We start from the raw sequence: 19,301 nt of genomic DNA, 5'->3' as shown, positions 1-19,301 counted from the left end.
CCTAGGGGCCATATCCCCGCCTCTGTCAGGAAGCCCTCGGGGTCCCGCCTCCCGCCCAGTTCGGTCGGACTCGCAGTTAAATGCGTGAGCGGAAAGCGACGCGGAACCAAGTAGTAAGGGGCTCGGATGTCTCCGACTCTCTCAATTAAAGGCCGGCCTCCTTCCAGTCCGGCTTCCTCGCGGTGCCTTTTGGGAGTTGTAGTCAGACGCGTTTCAACCCACTCCCGGGCGAGCCGAGACAAGACTCTAATTCCCAGAATGCCCCGCGGTGGGCGAATGGGTGCAGCGGCTATTCTTAGCTTCCCTACTTTTTCACTCCTTCGGCTCCTTTCCTTCTCTTCTGAATCCTCCACTCTGGACTCCTGTCTAGTTGTTTGTCCTTCTCCCCATCTTTTTCTCTCATTTTCCATCGTCCATTCTCCTATTCCCGGGAGCCAAGGCGAGACTTTAGCTCCGATTAAGCGACGACTTGAAACTCCGGGTGCACGAGCGGGGAGCGACACGGAGTGGTGGTGGGGGGCCGAGAGAGAGAGAGGGGATGGGGGAGGCACGAGAGTTGGGTGAGAGGCGAGGAGTAGGAGGGACGTAGGAGAAAAGTTAGGAGACGCGACATGTCGATCAGGGTGAATGGGGTGAAGTCTTGCGGTGCAAAGAGGAGAGGTGGACTTAGATTTGGGAGACAAGGACGAGAAAGGTAGTTCATTGTTGTGCCCGGTAGGACCTGTGGGTCCAAGAAACAGATGGGAAGGACTGACAGATTTGGAGCTCAAGGGCTGATCTGACCAGGAGAGGGCAACAGAGAGGGGATTGGGCTTAAACAAGTTTCTAATATGGGACAATTAACAATTCTCCAGTTTGGAAATTGAGAGAAGACTGGAGTTGAGGCCAGAAGTGGGGCGAGGAGGCAAGAGAGAAGTGGAGGTTGGTCAGGTCTGGTAGAAAGGAAAGGAGATGAGTGACACAGAAGAGGATATCTTAGAAAGGATGGGTTACTATGGGGGCCAGCGGATCTGAAATAGGAATGAGGTGAGGGATGATACTGGCATGGATTGTGGGGGTGCATTTCTAACTTTGCATCTCTCAGGTGATGGAGAGCACCCCCTCAAGGGGTGGACTGAACCGAGTACACCTACAATGCAGGAATCTGCAGGAATTCCTAGGGGGCCTGAGCCCTGGCGTATTAGATCGATTGTATGGGCATCCTGCCACCTGTTTGGCTGTCTTCAGGTAAGGACCCCCTTCATTGCAGGGACCATGTTGAGGAAGTGTAATGGGGCCTTCAGACTGGAATAAGTTATCATGATTTGAACCTTAGCCCTGGGGGGCTGGAAGGCTGAAATGTGTCAGGCAAAAACAGATGGAACTGGTGGGAGCAGCAAGACTGGTAAAGGTGTGGGGGGTGGATGAGATGTTTGATAGGTTGTTGAGGGCAGAGATGTAGATGAGGCAGTTTCTGATATTAACATTTTACCTGTACCCCCTTCCAGGGAGCTCCCCTCTTTGGCTAAGAACTGGGTGATGCGGATGCTCTTTCTGGAGCAGCCTTTGCCACAAGCTGCTGTAGCCCTGTGGGTGAAGAAGGAATTCAGCAAGTGAGTCTCTGTTGCATGCTCAGCAAGATACGGATTTCTCAACAGCTAGCTATTCCAAGTGTTCCTTGGAACACTTCCAGGAAATGTTAATGGATACACCACAAAACCTGTATTTAAATAAGTTTGAGAAATTCTGTGTACTGTATTTTTCCTCTTGGAAAGTTGTGATGTCTGCAACATGGTTCTGGTAAGGCATTGCCATAAAGAAATTTGCCTTAAGAAGGCATTGTTTTTGCTGTGTGAAATGGTGTTTCAAGGGAAAACCAGTTCAGAAAAGGCAGACATGGAGGCCTTTATGGGCCTCCTCCTTTTTGTTCTCCACACACTCCTGCTTCTGTTTCAGAGCTCAAGAGGAAAGCACAGGGCTGCTGAGTGGCCTCCGGATCTGGCACACCCAGCTGCTCCCTGGTGGTCTCCAGGGCCTGATCCTCAACCCCATCTTCCGCCAAAACCTCCGCATTGCCCTTCTGGGTGGGTATGTCACTTCCATCTTCCTAAGCTAGGCCAGGGGAACTAGTATTTAAACTGCTGGTTGGGGGGGAGCACCTAAGGGCCTCTCTGGAACCTTGTGGGCTTTACCTTTGGGAGCTCCTTTAGGAATAATTTGGATGAGATGTAGCTGCATGACGTAGGAAAGGAATGTCTCCCACTCATAGCCCATAGAGATGAAGGGGGAAAGAGGACAGGGGATCAGGCAGGGAACACAGGCAGGGTTCCTTACTCTTGGTCCATTCTGGCATAGGGGCAAAGCCTGGTCTGACGACACAAGTCAGCTGGGTCCTGACAAGCACGCCCGGGATGTTCCCTCACTTGACAAGTATGCTGAGGAGCGATGGGAGGTGAGGACTTGGGACTCTGTGTCTCTGCTTGTGCTCCTATGTCTCGTGGCCCTTAGAGGCATTGTTCTCTCTATCCACTTCTGTTCCACAGGTGGTCCTGCACTTCATGGTGGGCTCCCCCAGTGCAGCTGTCAGCCAGGACTTGGCTCAGCTCCTCAGCCAGGCTGGGCTCATGAAGAGGTGAGGAAACCAGAGGTACATCAGATCCCTGCTAAACTGAGTATCTGGGGTGGGCTAGGCGTGCAGACAGTTATCAGAAAGGATTGCTGAGTGGAGTATGGCCAGAGAGAAACCAAAAAAAAAAAAAAATGTGAGAGGACAAGTGGGGATGGTGGCCTCTCGCTGCGTATCTCTGCCATTGTCCCTGTCTGTGTCTCCTGTGTCTCTAGCACTGAACCTGGAGAGCCGCCCTGCATTACCTCAGCTGGCTTCCAGTTCTTGTTGCTGGACACCCCTGCCCAGCTGTGGTACTTTATGTTGCAGTATCTGCAGACAGCCCAGGTGAGGAGGCTGTTTGCTGACATGCTCTGATCTTCTCAGGACCCACTGAGAGACTACCTTGCAGACTGTTCCCTGATCCCTCATTTTCTCCCTTCCATCCCTGCCCCTTTGTCTCTGCGCATTCCTCCCTAGAGTCGGGGCATGGACCTAGTGGAGATTCTCTCCTTCCTCTTCCAGCTCAGTTTCTCTACTCTGGGCAAGGTAAGCAGGGGGATGGAGCTGGGGACTTAAGTGGGCAAGTTGGTGGGTAGAGAGATGAGAAGGGGAAATCAGGTTATGGGCAAAAGCGTGAAAGATAAGAATGAATAAAGCATTGATGGGAAAAGAGGGAATGGGTGTATGAGTTTGGGAAGGGGGAGAACGGGATGTTTTGATTCCAATCAACCACTTCTCTTCCCCAGGATTATTCTGTGGAAGGGATGAGTGATTCTTTGTTGAATTTCCTACAACATCTACGTGAGTTTGGGCTTGTTTTCCAGAGGAAGGTATGCATACCCAGATACGTACTTCTAGGAAAGAGACAGGGTGGTCTGTTGCCTTGGCCTTTATAAAGGAGTGGGGTCTCAGATGGTAGTTAAATTTATAATGAGTATGGCCTAAGTGTAGAGTTACTGAATCACTATATCATGCACCTGAAACTAATGTTACATTACGTGTCAACTATACTAAAAAAAGAGGGGTCTCAGCTGGCAGTAGCTAGAAGGGAGTTGCCAGGACTGAGTACTTAGGTCCCTTGGGGTTGTTAAATTGGGAGTTGAGCCTCTTGCCATCAGAAGGGTCTGGTGTCTCAGGCAGAAAGATGGTTAGTGACACCTGAGAGTGAGCTGGCCCTCTGTCTTTCCCTTCTGTCTTTTCCAGAGGAAATCTCGGCGTTACTACCCCACACGGCTGGCCATTAATCTCTCATCAGGTGTTTCTGGAGCTGGGGGTACTGCCCATCAGCCAGGCTTCATTGTCGTGGAGACTAATTACCGACTGTATGCCTACACTGGTGAGGCCAGAGGGCCCCAAGCAGCAGATAGAGGATGGAAGTGGGGAGAGGGAAGGGAGCAGGAGGGAGTGCCAGTTTGTGTTCATGTTTACCTGGCAGTTTACAGAGTTCTCTGACATTCCTCATCATACTTGAAGGTCTTGAGGGAATCGGGGTGTGGGAATAGCCTTCTCATCTTATCTTCCTATCCCTGGGCCAGAGTCGGAGCTGCAGATCGCCCTCATTGCCCTCTTCTCAGAGATGCTCTATCGATTCCCCAACATGGTGGTGGCACAGGTGACCCGGGAGAGTGTTCAGCAGGCCATCGCCAGTGGCATCACAGCCCAGCAGGTATTTCCACTTGGGGAAGGCGGGGCAGGAAGATAGGCTGCACTTGAGCTATGGGGTACAGGGTGCTCATCTTATAGAAGGCTGATATCGACTCTGTTGGAGTAGATAGTGGTGAGTTGTCTCTGAGCATAGACCATGCACTTGAAGAGAAGTCAAGGTTCTAAGCGTCAGGAAAAAACACGGGAGTGGGGGAGGTATAGATTTGTGTCTCTACCACCAACCCCTTCCTAGCTGCATAAATGTCCTGGTTGCTTCACTTCTCTGAGCCTCACTTTCTTCATCTGAAAAATGGAAATAATAACAGTTCTCCCCTCACAGGGTTTGGGGAGGATTCAGTGAGAGAATAGCAGCAAAGCCTTCGGCTCAGAGCCTGTCATGCAGTAAGTGCTAAAAAAATATAAAGTTGCTGCTATTTTAAAAAAGAAAAAAACGGGACTATCGAAAGGGCAAATGTGCTAGAGAAGAAATAGCAGACATGACCAGTGGGAACAGCAACTTGGGATGACAGCTGGACAGGGATGGCTTTATGATAGGCATATGGCTATGGATTTTTAAATAGCTGATATTCCAGTGACATTAGGTGACAGTTTAGGTACCTTTCCTGCCCTCTTACTTGAGCCTCTGATTCCATTCTTGTCTGTTTTCCTAGATCATCCATTTCCTAAGGACAAGGGCGCACCCAGTGATGCTCAAACAGGTACCAAGCTACTGGAGGCTGACAGTTCCTGGCACCTGGCGATGAAGTGATGGAAAGAGAAAGGGATAGCCAAATCTGGGGAATGAATAGAGGGGTGGGGTTGTCTGGGGCAGTATTCCTGAATCTTTACAGCCATTGCTTGCCCCTACAGACACCAGTGCTGCCACCCACCATCACAGACCAGATTCGGCTGTGGGAGTTGGAAAGGGACAGGCTCCGGTTCACTGAGGGTGAGTGGCTTCTGGTGGTTGATTCTTGGTCACTGGCCAGGGGAAGGACAGTTTAGTCTTGATGAACTGAAAAAGCTATTCATGTATTTTATATTTTTATTGCATGAAATGGGAGAGAAAAGCTGGCAAGACACTTTATTTTGGGGGTGAGTGTGCAGTGGTAAATGAATTGTCTCAACTCTGCAATGTGGACTTAGCTAGAAGAGGGAAATTGGGAGCAATAATTACAGTAATTTCTCTGTGGTGAGCATTAGTTGGTTTTTCTTATTGTGTTATATTGCCTTACTGAACATGGCTGGCTCACACTACTGTTAGGATGAGCTCTAGGACAGACAAGCATAGAGAATTTGGTTTTTAAATAGTGGCTGGCAAGCCCAGACCACTGCCCTGAAGCTGCTCCGCAGGGGCCTCACGTTTTTTACCCTTTCTGCCTCCCGGCTGCCCCTGCCCCGCGGACTCCAGGTGTCCTGTATAACCAGTTCCTGTCGCAAGTGGACTTTGAACTGCTGCTGGCCCACGCTCGCGAGTTGGGCGTGCTGGTGTTCGAGAACTCTGCCAAGCGGCTGATGGTGGTGACCCCAGCGGGGCACAGCGACGTCAAGCGCTTCTGGAAGCGGCAGAAGCACAGTTCCTGAGAGCGCGGGCTCCGGGCGTGGCGGGGCGTGGCGGCCGCGTGGAGGCGGGCGCGGCCTTAGAACTCAGGTGTTTTTATTTACACGTCGGACTATTAATTGTTTAATAAAGTTGTGGAAATGAGCCACGCGGCCGCGGGCCACTCCTCGCGAGACTTCCTCTCTTCTTGGAGGGCCCGCTTCTTGCGACGCCGGCAGCCATTGGACCGGAGGGCAGCGAATGGGGTCGAGCCGGCTACCGCGCATGCCCGGAGTAGGGCCCCGCCTCCCTGCGCCGTGCGGCTTGCGGGTCACTTTCTGGGGTCAAAGTGGCTGCTTCCCTTGGCGCCTGGGGCCGCGGGGCGCCCTGGGATAGCGGCGGGCTAGCCCGGTGAGCGCGCGCCGGAGCTGCCTCCGGAGGGGTGGGAGGCGCCGCCGCCGGGATCCACGGGGTGCGACGGGCTGGGAGGGCCGGGCGGAGTGGGCCCAGAGGTAGCGCGAGACTCCTTGCGGGTTTCGCTCGCGGGCGCCCTGAAGTCCTGCCTCCCAGAATGCCTGAGTCCTTTCCCCGCCTGTGTGTCGGCAGTCAGCCACAGTCGCCGATGCAGAGGTTGAGGGCGGCAGACTCCCGACACCATGGCCCCTGGCCCTCACTAGAAAGCGTCGTGTGGGAGGGGGTAGACAGAAAAAAGACCAGTGCTAGTAGAAGGCAGGCAGGGAATAAGGAAGAGGGTGTGACCTACGCAGCCACATCTCTTAATGTGCTCTATTTGGAACAGATCTTGGCCCCTTTCAAGCACTCCTGATGCCTCATTTGCCTTTGGGCTATTTTCGATCACCAGTCTGGGGGCTGAGGCCCTTAGAGGGCCTCCCCAGGTTCCGTGCCCTCTCTACCCACTCAAAGCCCCATGGATCCTCCATCTCCCGAAGGAACCATGAAGCCAAACAGAAGCGCCAGCGAGAGAAGCAGGCGGCGCTGGAGGCTGGGATAGCCCGAAAGAACAAGGTTAGGGGTCAGCTTGTCCTTGGTTCTTTGAGAAAACTTTGGAGGGGGCTGGAAGAGACTGGTTGGATTCAGATGCCTGGCATATGCTAGAAATTGTATTTCCCCACCCCCGCTTTTTGGTCATTCTTTCCAGTCACCTGCAGAATCCAGTAAGGCCTGGACTCCTAAGGAGGTAGTGCTGTATGAAATCCCCACGGAACCGGGTGAAAAGAAAGGTAATTAGGGAACTTGAAGGCCTATTCACTCATATGTTTGTTGCCCACTTGGTCTGCTGAAATGCAGAACTTTGGTTCAGGACTTAGTGGAGCTCTCCTCTGCTGCTGCAGATGTCTCCCGGCTTCTGCCTCCTGCATACAGCCCTCAATATGTTGAGGCTGCCTGGTACTCTTGGTGGGTGCGAGAGGGCTTCTTCAAACCAGAGTATCAGGTTAGTACCTGGAAGGGAGGGATACTAAATGGTCCCCAGGACAGTATGGCCATTGAGCTTGGGTGGGCACAACTGAGCCTCAGAGTCTAGAGCTTACAGCCAGCCTGCCCAATAAAATGGGAGAGCTTGTCTTTACCCTTGGTGTCCAAAGGGTTTTCTTGGCAGGTTTTTCCCTTTCCTGTTACTTGCTGGTTTATCTTTACTGCAGTTCTTTCCACCTTGTGGACACCAGAGGGTGCTATTTCCCCAGGTAATACTCAGTCCTCTCTTGCTCTTTGACTTTTCCACTTTACAGACCAAGCTGCCTCAGGCTACAGGGGAGACCTTCTCCATGTGTATCCCACCTCCCAATGTCACCGGCTCCCTACATATTGGGCATGCACTGACGGTGGCCATACAGGATGCCCTGGTGCGCTGGTGAGAGGGGTTGGGGATGCTTGCTTTCCTGGAGGGGAAGGAGGAAGTGAGGTAGTGTGGAAGCATCGAGAGTAAACATGCAAGCTCAGGGGTTCATGTGAGGGTGTTTGTTTTGCAGGCACCGGATGTGTGGGGATCAGGTGCTGTGGGTTCCTGGCTCAGATCATGCAGGAATTGCTACACAAGTATGCATTTTGCCACTTTGCCCTTTTGTTGGATGGAGGAGAGTTTTCCCAAAGTGATCCGATTCTCTGTTCACTTGCCTCCTGATCTTACTGTAGGCTGTGGTGGAGAAGCAGCTGTGGAAGGAGAGAGGAGTAAGGAGACACGAGCTGAGCCGGGAAGAATTCCTTAGGGAGGTGTGGAAGTGGAAGGAGGAGTGAGTACGATGGGTGGAGGTGGAGGGGCCGAGGTGGCAGGCTTGGGCCCTGCTTCCCAGCGGTTCTCCCTGACTCGATGGGCTCTTCCCATCCAGCCCTAATCTCCCTCAGAGAGGGGGAATTCTGGGTTCCTTTAGCTTTCAGCAGGGTTTCCAAACTGTCTCTGTGTGTGTATTATATGTATATATATATATATTTTAAATGCACACATTTCTGGACATGTATGTATAATTTTTGTCTACTTATCCCATGTTTCCTTACCTTTCACCATCCCATCTATTTACCTATTTCTCCTCTCCATTTGCTTGAAATTACCCTCATTCTTACAGGCCTGTTACCACGTACCACTTTCTCTGTAAAGCTTCTTTTGGTTTTTCCCAAATTAGCTGCCCCCTCCTCTGTTACCATAGAACTTTATGTTGTGTTTTAAGTATACTCTACACCCAGTGTGGGGCTTGAACTCATTGCCTCAAGATCCAGAATCACACGCTCCACCAACTGAGCCAACCAGGTGCCCCAGAACTTTACACTTATTTTAATGCCACAGAAGTTCCCTGCTGAGTTTGTGTGTCTGTCTCCATTGGCTTCTAGAGGCTAGATTAATGTTATACTCCAATACTTGGCATTGCCGGTAGTATCACTGGGCCTGGTACATAGTTGGTGCTCAGGACAAGTTTGCTGACCAAAATCTGTCTGGGCACAGGAAAGGTGGAGAGATCAGTGAGCAGCTCCAAGCTCTGGGGGCCTCCCTGGACTGGGACCGAGAGTGCTTCACTATGGATACTGTGAGTGCTCCATGCCTTGCTCTCTGTGGGTATTGAGGCAGTGTCTAGAGACAGGTGTGGGCAGGCAGGATGCTGTGTGTGTTGGGGGTGGAAGTAGGGAGGGAATGCCTGGGTCCCTGGGTGGGGTGATGGGCTAAGAAGGGGCTGTTGGATAGAGACGCTGAGGTCATTTCTTAGGGCTCCTCGGTGGCCGTGACTGAAGCTTTTGTGCGACTCTACGAGGCAGGCTTGTTGTACCGGGGCCAGCAGCTTGTCAACTGGTCCTGCGCTTTAAGATCAGCCATCTCGGATATTGAGGTGAGGCAGAGGAGGAGGGCAGGTTGGGAGAGCTCCTAGGTGGGCAAAAAAACCTCAGACTCTGCAGCCAGATGGCTAGGATTCACTGAGTCCTGCCACCTACCCGCCATGGGAACTCCGGCAGGTCCTTAGCCTCTGTCACCCTCAGTTTCCCCAGTCAGTTAGGGCTGATTGAAATGCCTGTGTCAGAAGGGCGTCGTGAGAATTAAATAAGAATTCATGAAAGGTGTTCAGCATGATACTGGCGCACAGTGTAAGTGCTCGGTGAATGTTTCTGTAACTGTGACTGAATTGAGGGGGAGGTGGCTCCTGAATCCTTGGAATGTCTAGATGGGCTGCAGGGAGCCCAGGGCAGGTGGGGGAGTGAAGATGGGAAGCCTGCAGAAAGGCTGCTCTCCAGCCCTGCTGCTTGGATTCCTCTAGGTGGAGAGCCGGCCACTTCCTGGCCGCACGGAGCTTCGACTGCCTGGCTGCTCCAGCCCTGTGTCTTTTGGCCTTCTCATTTCTGTGGCCTTCCCTGTGGATGGAGAGCCTGGTGAGGGTAATCCTCAGAAAGGTTGCCTGCTTATCTCTGCTTTCTTGCGCATGTGTTGGGTTGATGGGAAGGAACCCACAAATCCATTTCCCACATGGCCTGGTGGGAGGCACATAAGGAGCCTTGGGTAGTATTTGCATTCTCGTGGGCATTTATTCTGGATATTCTGTGTCACGTGTGAAAAGTGCATGTGGTATTTGCCTGTCGGAAGCTTAGCATCATTCTACAGGAGGCTGCTACCCTGAAAGAGACAAAAAGTCAATTCTGAAGTGTGATTTGAAAACAGTAAGTGCTTGGAAGAATTCAGAGAAAGCAAAGGATTAGCTGGCATAGACGGAGGATGTTTCCCAAGGAAGGGCTGGTGCTTGCCCCAGAGAAAGCACAGCATTTGTGATTAGAGTCTCGAGAACTCTCAGTGTTTTCTGGGCACCATGTAAGGATTCTGGTTGCTTTTATTCATGATCTACCTGTTTCTCCCATGCACATTTTTGAGAAATTCCTTAGCACCAGACAGCCTCCCAGGCTTCTGGTCATCAGCTTACATGGGAACCCCCGGCTCCTAATTTTCTCTAGTTGCTCTGGGGGCCTGCTCAACCTTGACATGTTCTCGCCTACTCCCTTTTCTGGTTCTTCTGGCTCCAGTTATGGGAGTGAGGGGCCATGGCAATGACCAGTGTTGAGTGCTTGACTTTTGTCTTTAGATGCAGAGGTCGTAGTGGGAACCACAAGGCCAGAGACATTGCCTGGAGATGTGGCTGTGGCTGTTCATCCTGACGACTCCCGATACACGGTAACACACAGTGTACTCTCTGCCACTCGCTTGCTTGTTTTTCCTGTCCTTTTTTGATGGTAGCTCCTTCTTTTCTTCAGTTTCATCTTCCTAAGACTTTTCTCGTGTCAGTTCTCTAGTGTCTCTGACTATATGCCTTTCTTTTCTTGATGTTCTATTTTTTCTCTCGCTCAGTGGTTGACAAATTATGGCCCATGGGCCAAATCCATCCCATTGCCTATTTTTGTATGATACGCACTTGCTTGTTTACACATTATCTGCAACTGGGTATCATGACCTCACTGCTGCAGTGGCAGAGCAGAGTAATTGTGCAGAGACTGAATTTGCCTCTTGGCCTGCAAAGGCTAAAATACACCCTGGCCCCATAAGAAAAAGTTTACTGACCACTGCTCTAGCTCTTTACCTTCTGGTTTTCACTCTATTATTCCCAGGGTTCTCACGCTCAGCCCAGACCTTTGCACTCCACATGTGTGCCTGTCCTTGATCTCACTCCCTTCCTTTCAGCATTTGCATGGGCGACAGCTTCGTCACCCCTTGACTGGGCAGCTTCTCCCCCTCATCACAGACTCTGCTGTTCAGCCACATGTGGGCACAGGTAGGTGGAGGTCACAGAAAGGCAAGTAGGCTGGGGATTCTGGAGGAGTGGGGAGCACCAGGAAGAGGAAAGGAGGGGAGGGTAGTCTCAGTGGATAGTGAGACGAGAAGGAGGCATAGACCGAGAAGAGAAGGGAGGGATGGGGGCATGGGCAGTAACAGGTGAGGGGTCAGTGCTCACGGCGGTTCTCCTCTCCCAGGGGCAGTGAAGGTGACTCCGGCACATAGCCCTGCTGATGCTGAGCTGGCGGCCCGGCACAGCTTGAGCCCCCTGAGTGTCATTGCAGAGGATGGGACCATGACCTCCCTCTGCGGGGACTGGCTGCAGGTGGTACTGGCCTCCGTGTCACCCCATTCTTTGGGGGCACTCTCTGCCTTTTTTCACCTCCTCCCCTCTCTCACTTTCTTGTGTTTTTTTTTAGCAACCTTTACCCTTTATTGTTGCCATCATCTCCCCAGGGTCTTCACCGATTTGTGGCCCGAGAGAAGATTATGTCTGCGTTGAGGGAGCGGGGCCTGTTCCGAGGCATCCAGAACCACCCCATGGTGCTTCCTATTTGCAGGTAACCCCATTTTAACTCTTTTGACGTAGGACGTCCTCCAGGAAGGGAGTGAATAAAGCTGAAGAGGGCAAAAGGGTGGGCTCTGTACGTACCCCTTTGCGAGGGAACAGAAGCTCTGTGTCAGTTTTATTTGCTGTTCTGTTCTCGGTTCTGAGGGCCTGGCGTGTAGTAGGGTCCCATGTCCCTTGGGGGAAAAACACAGAACCCAAAGAGCAGTACACTTAGCCTGTCTCTCTCTCAGCCGTTCTGGGGATGTGGTTGAATACCTACTGAAGAGCCAGTGGTTTGTCCGCTGCCAGGAGATGGGGGACCGAGCTGCGCAGGTGAGGCTGCAGTGTGTGGAAGGGGCCAGCGCCTTGGGTGGCGGGAACTCCCTGCAAACTGGAATGAAGAAACAGGGCTTTGAGGCCTCCTGATCCACAGACCTCTGGCCCTAGCATTTGAGAGGACAGCTGTGGGATGGAGGCAGGGTGGCCTAGACGGGGCTGGCTCATCTCCCACTCAAACCCAGAAGCTTCTTGGGAGCCTTGAGGTCCTTTCTGAGTAACAGCACCATCTGAGAGGCCACTTGTCCCATCCGGGAGGGTACAGGTGCAGGAAGCGAAGCACTGTCTAAGGGCCTTTTTCTCCAGGCTGTGGAGTCAGGGGCTCTGGAGCTCAGTCCATCCTTCCACCAGAAGAACTGGCAGCACTGGTTTTCCCACATCGGGTAAGGGTGAGGGGAGCTCTGTGGAGGTGGCGTGGGGTGATGCCCTGCTTATGTCAAGGAGTTACTGACATCCTTCCTGCAGGGACTGGTGTGTCTCCCGGCAGCTGTGGTGGGGCCATCAGATTCCTGCCTACCTGGTGATGGAGGGGCACACAAAGGTTGGTAGGTGGAAGAGGATGGGAGGGCTGGGCATGGTGGAGGGAGAAGTAGCCATAGCACAGGAGTCAGAGGACTTCCAGGGCCAGTCCTGGCTCCCAGCTTTTCCTGGGCTTCATGCCCCTTAGTCATGTCATCCACCCTGTGGTCAGAGCTCCTGAGCTGGACCTTCTTCTTCCCACTGCCAGAGGGAGCCAGCCGTTCCTAGATCACATGGGAGAATGTGAAACTCAGTGATGTTTCTTTCACACCTGGTGAGTGTTACTCTTCCTCACTCTTTCCACCCCTTACTTTTTCTGTAGGGTGATAAGGGAGACTGTTGGGTGGTTGGGCGGACAGAGGCCGAGGCCAGAAAAATAGCTGCAGAACTGACAGGGAAACCAGGGGCAGAGCTGACCCTGCAGAGGGGTAAGTGTCTGAGTTGTGGAGGGCAGGGGTGGGAGGCTGGGCTGTTGGGGAGCAGATCCTGAGGTGGAGGAGGTCGTGTTGGGAAAGTTGAGAATGGGGCAGAGGGTCTGATAATGGTGTCTGCTGGGGGGGACGGGTACAGGGATGGGGGGATTGGGCTGGAAAGATGCACAGCAGTGCGCTTGAGGTTCCATCTGCCCCCATTCCCTGTTCTGTTTCCCAGATCCTGATGTCCTGGACACATGGTTCTCTTCAGCTCTTTTCCCCTTTGCTGCCCTGGGTTGGCCCCAAGAGGTGAGGCGGGTTGTGAGGAAGAGAGTGAAGGTGGGGATGATGAAGTAAAGATCTTGCTCCCCCAAGAACCTTGAGGAGAGCTATAGGCACAGAGCTTGGCTTCTCATTACTTCTCTTTTTCTCTAGACCCCAGACCTCGCTCGTTTCTACCCCCTGTCACTTTTGGAAACGGGCAGTGACCTTCTGTTGTTCTGGGTGGGCCGCATGGTCATGTTGGGGACCCAGCTCACAGGGCAGCTCCCCTTCAGCAAGGTAATGGCCCTTCAGTGCCCAGCCCCTCTCTTTGACCCCCCAGTTTTCTTTAAATCTTGTTCTCTCTTCTAACCCCTATTGTGCTGTTGTCTGTGGTCCCCATTCCTGATTTACTAACTCCTCTAACCGCTGATGCATAGAGGCATCTTCCAGGGAAATCACCTTCAGGGAAAGGCTCCCCCAGCTCCTCTGCTGACTCCCTCCATGCCCCCAGGTGCTCCTTCATTCCATGGTTCGGGACAGGCAGGGCCGGAAGATGAGCAAGTCCCTGGGGAATGTGTTGGACCCACGAGACATCATCCATGGGGTGGACCTGCAGGTCAGGATGAAGAGTTTTGTGAAGGATGGCATTTGTGGGGGAGATGGGAGCTTGAGGAGAGAGGGGCCAGCTGGAAGGGATAGTGACTGGGAGCCTTGTAGGGGCAGCGTCCCTGACCAAGGCCACTGAAGTCCTTACATATCCCAGGTGCTGCAGGCAAAGCTGAGGGATGGGAACTTGGACTCCACAGAGCTGGCGATCGCGACTGCAGCACAAGTGAGTCATCAGCGTCTGCCTCTCTCAGCCTCAAGCTCATGGCTGCCGGTCTCCTGCGTAGCCCAGGCTTCTGACCTTGCAGCTGCCTAGACATTGGCCACACCTCCTCTCCCTCTGATTGCAGAGAAAGGACTTCCCTCATGGGATCCCTGAGTGTGGGACAGATGCCCTGCGATTTGCCCTGTGCTCCCATGGGGCCTTAGGTAAGCCTGGGCGAGGGAGGGGCTAGGGCTGTAGGCCTCATGATAGAGGGGTGGGCCAGAACTCCCTGTGCCACTGCTACCCACATGCACGCTCCCCCCTCCCTCTCCCTCTCAGGGGGCGACTTGAACCTGTCTGTCTCTGAGGTCCTGAGTTCCCGGCATTTCTGCAACAAAATCTGGAATGCCCTGCGCTTTATCCTCAATGCCTTAGGGGAGAAATTCGTACCCCAGCCTGCAGAGGAGGTAAGAGAGTAAGAGAGGCTTGAAGGGCAGAATCATCAGGTGTCTGAGGGTTGAAGATGGGATTTGGAGGGAAAGGAGATGAGAGTCGGTCATCCCATCCTGAAGCCCCCTTCTGCCCGCAGGTGTCCCCCTTGTCCCCCATGGATGCCTGGATCCTGAGCCGTCTTGCTCATACTGCCCAGGAGTGTGAGCGAGGCTTCCTTGCTCGAGAGCTCTCACTTATCACCCATGCCCTACACCACTTCTGGCTTCACAACCTCTGTGATGTCTACTTGGTAAGTTAGACTGGGGTCACGGAGTTTCATTCCACCCTGCATACCTGCTTCCTGTTCCCCTTGAGATCGGGTTCCCTGGCAGAGAACTCTTTTTTTTTATTATTATTATTATTTTTTTAATGTTAAATATTTACAGAATCATTTTTTTAAAAAGATTATTTATTTATTTATTTATTTGAGGGAGAGAGTGAAGGAGAGAGCATGAGCAAAGGGAGTGTCAGAGAGAGAGGGAGAAGCAGACTTCCCACCGAGCAAGGGGCCTGATGTAGGCCTCTATGAAGGACTCCACGCTGTTGCACTCCAGGATAATGACCTGAGCTGAAGGCAGATGAGACACTGAGACACCCAGGCGCCCCTCTGTCTTTCTGATAGGCAAAAAACCTTAGTGCTTTGCTTTCAAACCACGCTGACAATTTTAACCCCCTTCCCACCCCTGAGAATCCTGGCCATAGATTTCCACTTTTCATTTGCTCCAAAGTGTGTTCTGGGACAACCAGTGGTGTCCAAGATGCTGTGTGCTACTACCTGTGTTTACCCACAGCATTTTCCACGGGCAGGGCAGCAGATGTGTGGGAAAAGGATGTGGTTGTGGCTTTGGCTTGCCCCTGACTCTATGGCTTCTTCCCTAGGAGGCTGTAAAGCCAGTCCTGTTGCACTCGCCCCATCTCCCAGACCCCCTTCAGGTCCTGTTCTCCTGTGCTGATGTCGGTCTCCGCCTCCTCGCCCCACTCATGCCCTTTCTGGCTGAAGAGCTCTGGCAGAGGCTGCCCCCCAGGCCTAGCGGCAGTTCTGCCCCTAGCATCTGTGTTGCTCCCTACCCCACTGCCCACAGTCTGGTGAGTCCCATGGCAACGGGACCATGGGTGAAGGGGTGGGGAGCAGTCTTCTTGAAGGGTGTGGTGCTGTGGGGTCTCGGGTCTACTTTAGAGTCTTTAGGAGGATGAGTTGTTCCTGCAGGGCTGTGGCGGGGGCAGTCTTAGCCCAGTGGGCAAGAGCAGGACCACACTGCTGTGTGACCGTGCCTCAGTTCCCCATCTTTAGCCACGGTTATGATGAGGATTAGATGTTAGTCCTAGGATGGCCCCCAAATATCTGTGGTTTTAAGCTTGAATAATGTCGGAAGGGTAAATGCCATAAACTCACCCCCAAGTGATTTAAAGTTTAACTATGTAAATTTTCTTATGCTTATTTGGTTGTGTGAGTTTTGAGTAATAGAGTTTAAGTTCTAACTTACATCTGGTCGTTCGCCTTTGATGAGAACAGTTAACAGACATCAGCCACAGCTGCCAGCTGAGACCTGCAAAGGCAGTGCCCCAGGTTTTGCTTGAGGTGGTGAATTCTTTGTGTGGTGGGGAGGACAGATTCTGTTGCCTGAAGCAGACTGGGTTGTGCAGGTGTGGGACAGAGCCAGGAGAGTTGCTGCTTTGTCCCAGGAGCCTGCTTGTCAGCTCTGGGTCTTAATCTGCAGGAGCACTGGTGCCAGCCGGAGCTGGAGCAGCACTTCTCCCGGGTCCAGGAGGCTGTGCAGGCACTGAGGGCTCTCCGAGCCACATACCAGCTCACCAAGGCCCGGCCCCGAGGTGAGCTGGGTTCTGGGTCCCTAAGTCCTGCAGAAAGAGGGGGCTGGCAGAGGGGCCTGGGGGAGCCTGGAGGGCAGAGTCCAGAGTTAGGAGGTGCAGGATGGGCAGGAAAGCAGGGTCTTGTGGTTTGACCGTGACAGTTTCCCTTTCTTCCTCAGTGCTGCTGCAGAGCTCAGAGCCTGGAGAGCAGGGCCTCTTTGAGGCTTTCCTGGAGCCCCTGGGCACCCTGGGCCGCTGTGGAGTCATGGGCCTCTTACCCCCAGGTGTTGCGGCGCCTTCCGGCTGGGCCCAGGCCCCACTCAGTGACACCACTCAGGTGTACATGGAGCTGCAGGTGCCCAGAGGAGATTGGAGGAGGAAGGGAGGGATCAAAAGGATGTTGGGAGGAGGGCAAGGGGCAGGCTCTGTAAAAGTGAGGAGGGCTTCTGAGAATGGGGTGGACAGAGATATTGGACAGGCTGCAGGTGAAGCAGAGCTGCGGGTAGTGCAGAGAGAAATCTGAACCCTCACTGTTCTCCTGCAGGGCCTGGTGGACCCCCAGACCCATCTGTCTCTGCTAGCTGCCCGAAGACAGAAGTTGCAAAAGCAGCTTGATGGCCTCATGGCCTGGACCCCATCAGAGGGAGAGGCGGAGACTAAGAGGCAGCAGAGGGTGAGGCTGGAGGCCTGACTCCCTGTAGGCATGTGGGCTGGAGGGTGTGGTCCCTAATATCTGGATCCTCACCTGCTGCTCTTCTCGTCTAGCTTTCTTCCCTCCAGCTGGACTTGTCAAAGCTGGACAAGGCAGTCTCTCACCTCCGGCAGCTGATGGATGCATGTCCTGGCCCTGGGGAGCTCTGAGCCCCAGCTCACTCTTGGGGAGAACAAAAACCCTGCCTTTGGGGACAAACATCTGGCAGCTGTCGGCATTGATGGCGCCTCTGAGACCATGTGGCTCACCTCTCTCATTTCATAAATGGGGAAACAGATTGGCTTGGTCGGTGTCACTGGGTGTCCTTGAGATGCTGACATTCCTGCCCAGCCTTCCTCCTATGCAGTCCCACTTGCAAGTTTAGGAATGAGATAAACTTTTAAAATCCCAAACATTACTGTCTGTGGTCCTTTTATCCCTCTTCACCTAGTGGTGACTTTCTTGCGTCTCAGTTGTTCGCTGAGACTTTGGTCTAGGAAATGAGGGGATCTACTTCTTAGCCCTGGGCTGCAGTGGAAGTGGGTATGCTGGTGGTGCCTGCCTCACTGGAAAAGAGAGGCACTTCCTAGGAGCAGCTGGGTACAGTGACTCAGGTTCCACCTACTTTGAATTATTGCCCATGCCTTGGCTTCCGCAGGCCCTTCCTCCTCACCAGATGGAAGCTCCCCTGTTTCCTTGGCCTTATCTTGGGGGCTGCTGGAGAGGAATAGATACTTCCTGTAGGCCCGACGGGCTGCAGGGTGCATTGGGGCCGGAGTGCTGCTTCCATTCTGTGTCCGTGACACCAGGGTGTCCACATGTACATCCCCACAGATAAAGACACCCACCCACCCACGGTGAACATCTTATGTCCTCCCCATGGAATTCGGGGGCCTGTTTCTTACACGTCCAAGTTATATTCTATCCAGCAACTCTGAGTAGCTACTATTTATGGTGGGCCTATCAGGGTCTGGGTCTTCAATGATGCTATTGAGAACATCATGGTAGATGTTTGCTCCATTTTGGAAATGAAGAAATGTCCTCCGAGAATAAAAGCAACTTGTCCCAAATATCAACTGGGATTCAACCCAGTAAACAGGTGCAGTTCTTTTTGGCCACTATAAGCAAGCTTCATATAGAATGGTGGCTTAGGCAAACTGGATGTTTCTTCTGGGCAGAGGTAGGGCAGGGCTCTGCAGGAATGGAGGCCCACACCTCACTGAATCTGATTTTGTGCCATTGTGCTGCACTCCTTCCAACTTGGTGTCTAAGATCTGTTCCAGCTCCCATCCTCCCTCCCCCCTCCCCTGGCCCCATCCCACCTAGAAGGAAGAGGGAGAGGAGAGGAGGGCAGCAGCTTCCTGTCTTCCCCCTTTGAACAAGTACTCCTTAAGTACTTAATACTGTGTGCTAGGCCCTATCCTGGACCCTTGGATTCATCAATGAGTGAAACAGATCTTTGCCCTTATACTTTCATTCTAGTAAAGAGAACATATGTAAGTAAGTTCACTGCAGCGTGTCTGAGTCATAAATGCTATTGGGGAAAAAGTAGACCACGATAACGGGTGGGGAGCAGGTTGTAGTATTAAGTAGGGGGTCAAGTAGAATTCATTGTGAAAGTGAGATTAAGCAAGGACTTGCCGGAGCTGTAGGAATTAGCCAAATAGGATGTGTGGGAGGGAAGGGCCAGAGCAAAACTAAGACGCAAGCATTCCTTGAGTACTCAAAAGTGTAACAAGGAGACCAGTGTTGGGGGCAAGAGCAGGGGTAAATTCCATTGTGGGGTAGGGGGTTGGGAAGGCTTGAGGCAGACCATCCAGGGCTATGCTATCCAAAATGGTTGCCACTTAACTAATTAAAAGTAAACACAACTAAACCTTCAGCTCCTTGGTCATACTAGCCACATTTCAAGTGTTTGATAGCCACATGTAGCTAGTGTCTACCATATTGGTCAGTGCAGGTCAGTCTTGGAAGAGAGATTTTTGAGAAAAGAATCAGGAAATCACAGCCTGGTGATCCTGGGCCCTGAGATCTAGGAATCCATTTAAGGAGCAGTTAGCTGTTTGCTTCTCCAGTCTTTTGGATATCCAGACATCGAGTCTCCCAGCTTGGTTAGGGCCTTATACCGAACCCACTGGGGCTCACCTGCCCACTAGTGCAGGCTAGGAGCAAGTCATGAAACACTGGGGCCCTTTGCGGCTCCCAGTTGCTTCTCTTCTAGGCTGCTGGTCCCAGGACAAATGTATAGAAAACTAGAGGAATTTTGTTGCACAGTTTTTTGTGTTTTGTTTTTTTTTTTAAACTCCCCCATTTATACAGAGTCAGGCCTTCACCTCCCTCCAAAGGAGTCAGCATCTAATTTCACATGGTGATGGTGTGTAGGTGGGAACT

At 52.6% G+C, this 19,301-nt stretch overlaps 2 protein-coding genes across 8 annotated transcripts; both read left to right on the top strand.

Annotated features, from left to right (window-relative positions):
* The first annotated feature begins 248 nt into the window (after window positions 1–248).
* GTF2H4 (general transcription factor IIH subunit 4) lies at window positions 249–5,936 on the top strand. 4 transcript variants are annotated; one of them, XM_082731158.1, is made up of 14 exons: window positions 249–439; window positions 1,085–1,227; window positions 1,488–1,592; window positions 1,936–2,067; window positions 2,335–2,431; window positions 2,523–2,611; window positions 2,821–2,932; window positions 3,065–3,133; window positions 3,334–3,417; window positions 3,791–3,923; window positions 4,123–4,253; window positions 4,903–4,950; window positions 5,102–5,180; window positions 5,643–5,936. In XM_082731158.1, the coding sequence occupies exons 2-14, from the start codon at window positions 1,088–1,090 to the stop codon at window positions 5,813–5,815; spliced, it is 1,392 nt and encodes a 463-aa protein (XP_082587284.1). In that variant the 5' UTR covers window positions 249–439; window positions 1,085–1,087; the 3' UTR covers window positions 5,816–5,936. The 4 variants fall into 4 exon arrangements, with proteins under 4 accessions (XP_082587284.1, XP_082587282.1, XP_082587285.1 ...); XM_082731156.1 differs by having other exon boundaries at window positions 251–481; XM_082731159.1 differs by having other exon boundaries at window positions 268–481; window positions 1,936–2,063.
* A 97-nt stretch (window positions 5,937–6,033) lies between these two features.
* On the top strand, window positions 6,034–17,323 carry VARS2 (valyl-tRNA synthetase 2, mitochondrial). 4 transcript variants are annotated; one of them, XM_082731154.1, is made up of 30 exons: window positions 6,034–6,182; window positions 6,571–6,797; window positions 6,931–7,012; window positions 7,124–7,224; window positions 7,520–7,641; window positions 7,760–7,826; window positions 7,923–8,020; window positions 8,725–8,806; window positions 8,984–9,103; window positions 9,527–9,638; window positions 10,340–10,428; window positions 10,933–11,023; window positions 11,223–11,350; window positions 11,482–11,585; window positions 11,827–11,908; window positions 12,218–12,294; window positions 12,377–12,452; window positions 12,753–12,858; window positions 13,082–13,152; window positions 13,279–13,404; window positions 13,619–13,723; window positions 13,871–13,939; window positions 14,064–14,142; window positions 14,258–14,385; window positions 14,508–14,660; window positions 15,290–15,496; window positions 16,129–16,240; window positions 16,399–16,574; window positions 16,764–16,892; window positions 16,985–17,323. In XM_082731154.1, the coding sequence occupies exons 2-30, from the start codon at window positions 6,597–6,599 to the stop codon at window positions 17,078–17,080; spliced, it is 3,189 nt and encodes a 1,062-aa protein (XP_082587280.1). In that variant the 5' UTR covers window positions 6,034–6,182; window positions 6,571–6,596; the 3' UTR covers window positions 17,081–17,323. The 4 variants fall into 4 exon arrangements, with proteins under 4 accessions (XP_082587280.1, XP_082587278.1, XP_082587281.1 ...); XM_082731152.1 differs by having other exon boundaries at window positions 6,045–6,182; window positions 9,527–9,644; XM_082731155.1 differs by having other exon boundaries at window positions 6,105–6,243.
* The last annotated feature ends 1,978 nt before the right edge of the window (window positions 17,324–19,301 follow it).

Source organism: Mustela nivalis (assembly GCF_964662115.1).
Source record: "Mustela nivalis genome assembly, chromosome: 5".
NCBI lineage: Eukaryota > Metazoa > Chordata > Mammalia > Carnivora > Mustelidae > Mustela > Mustela nivalis.
The sequence above is the reverse complement of the archived record's forward strand: the minus strand, read 5'-3'. Positions and strand labels throughout refer to the sequence as shown.

What these genes read in the sequence shown, in the direction of transcription:
- GTF2H4 (XM_082731158.1), top strand. Translation starts at nt 1,088, where the DNA reads ATGGAGAGCACCCCCTCAAGGGGTGGACTGAACCGAGTACACCTACAA. An exon ending in GTTTCTCTACTCTGGGCAAG is followed by an intron (nt 3,134 to 3,333) that starts GTAAGCAGGGGG and finishes TCTCTTCCCCAG; the next exon opens with GATTATTCTGTGGAAGGGAT. An exon ending in GGCTTGTTTTCCAGAGGAAG is followed by an intron (nt 3,418 to 3,790) that starts GTATGCATACCC and finishes TGTCTTTTCCAG; the next exon opens with AGGAAATCTCGGCGTTACTA.
- VARS2 (XM_082731152.1), top strand. Translation starts at nt 6,597, where the DNA reads ATGCCTCATTTGCCTTTGGGCTATTTTCGATCACCAGTCTGGGGGCTG. An exon ending in AGTGCTTCACTATGGATACT is followed by an intron (nt 8,807 to 8,983) that starts GTGAGTGCTCCA and finishes GTCATTTCTTAG; the next exon opens with GGCTCCTCGGTGGCCGTGAC. An exon ending in GGATGGAGAGCCTGGTGAGG is followed by an intron (nt 9,645 to 10,339) that starts GTAATCCTCAGA and finishes TTTTGTCTTTAG; the next exon opens with ATGCAGAGGTCGTAGTGGGA.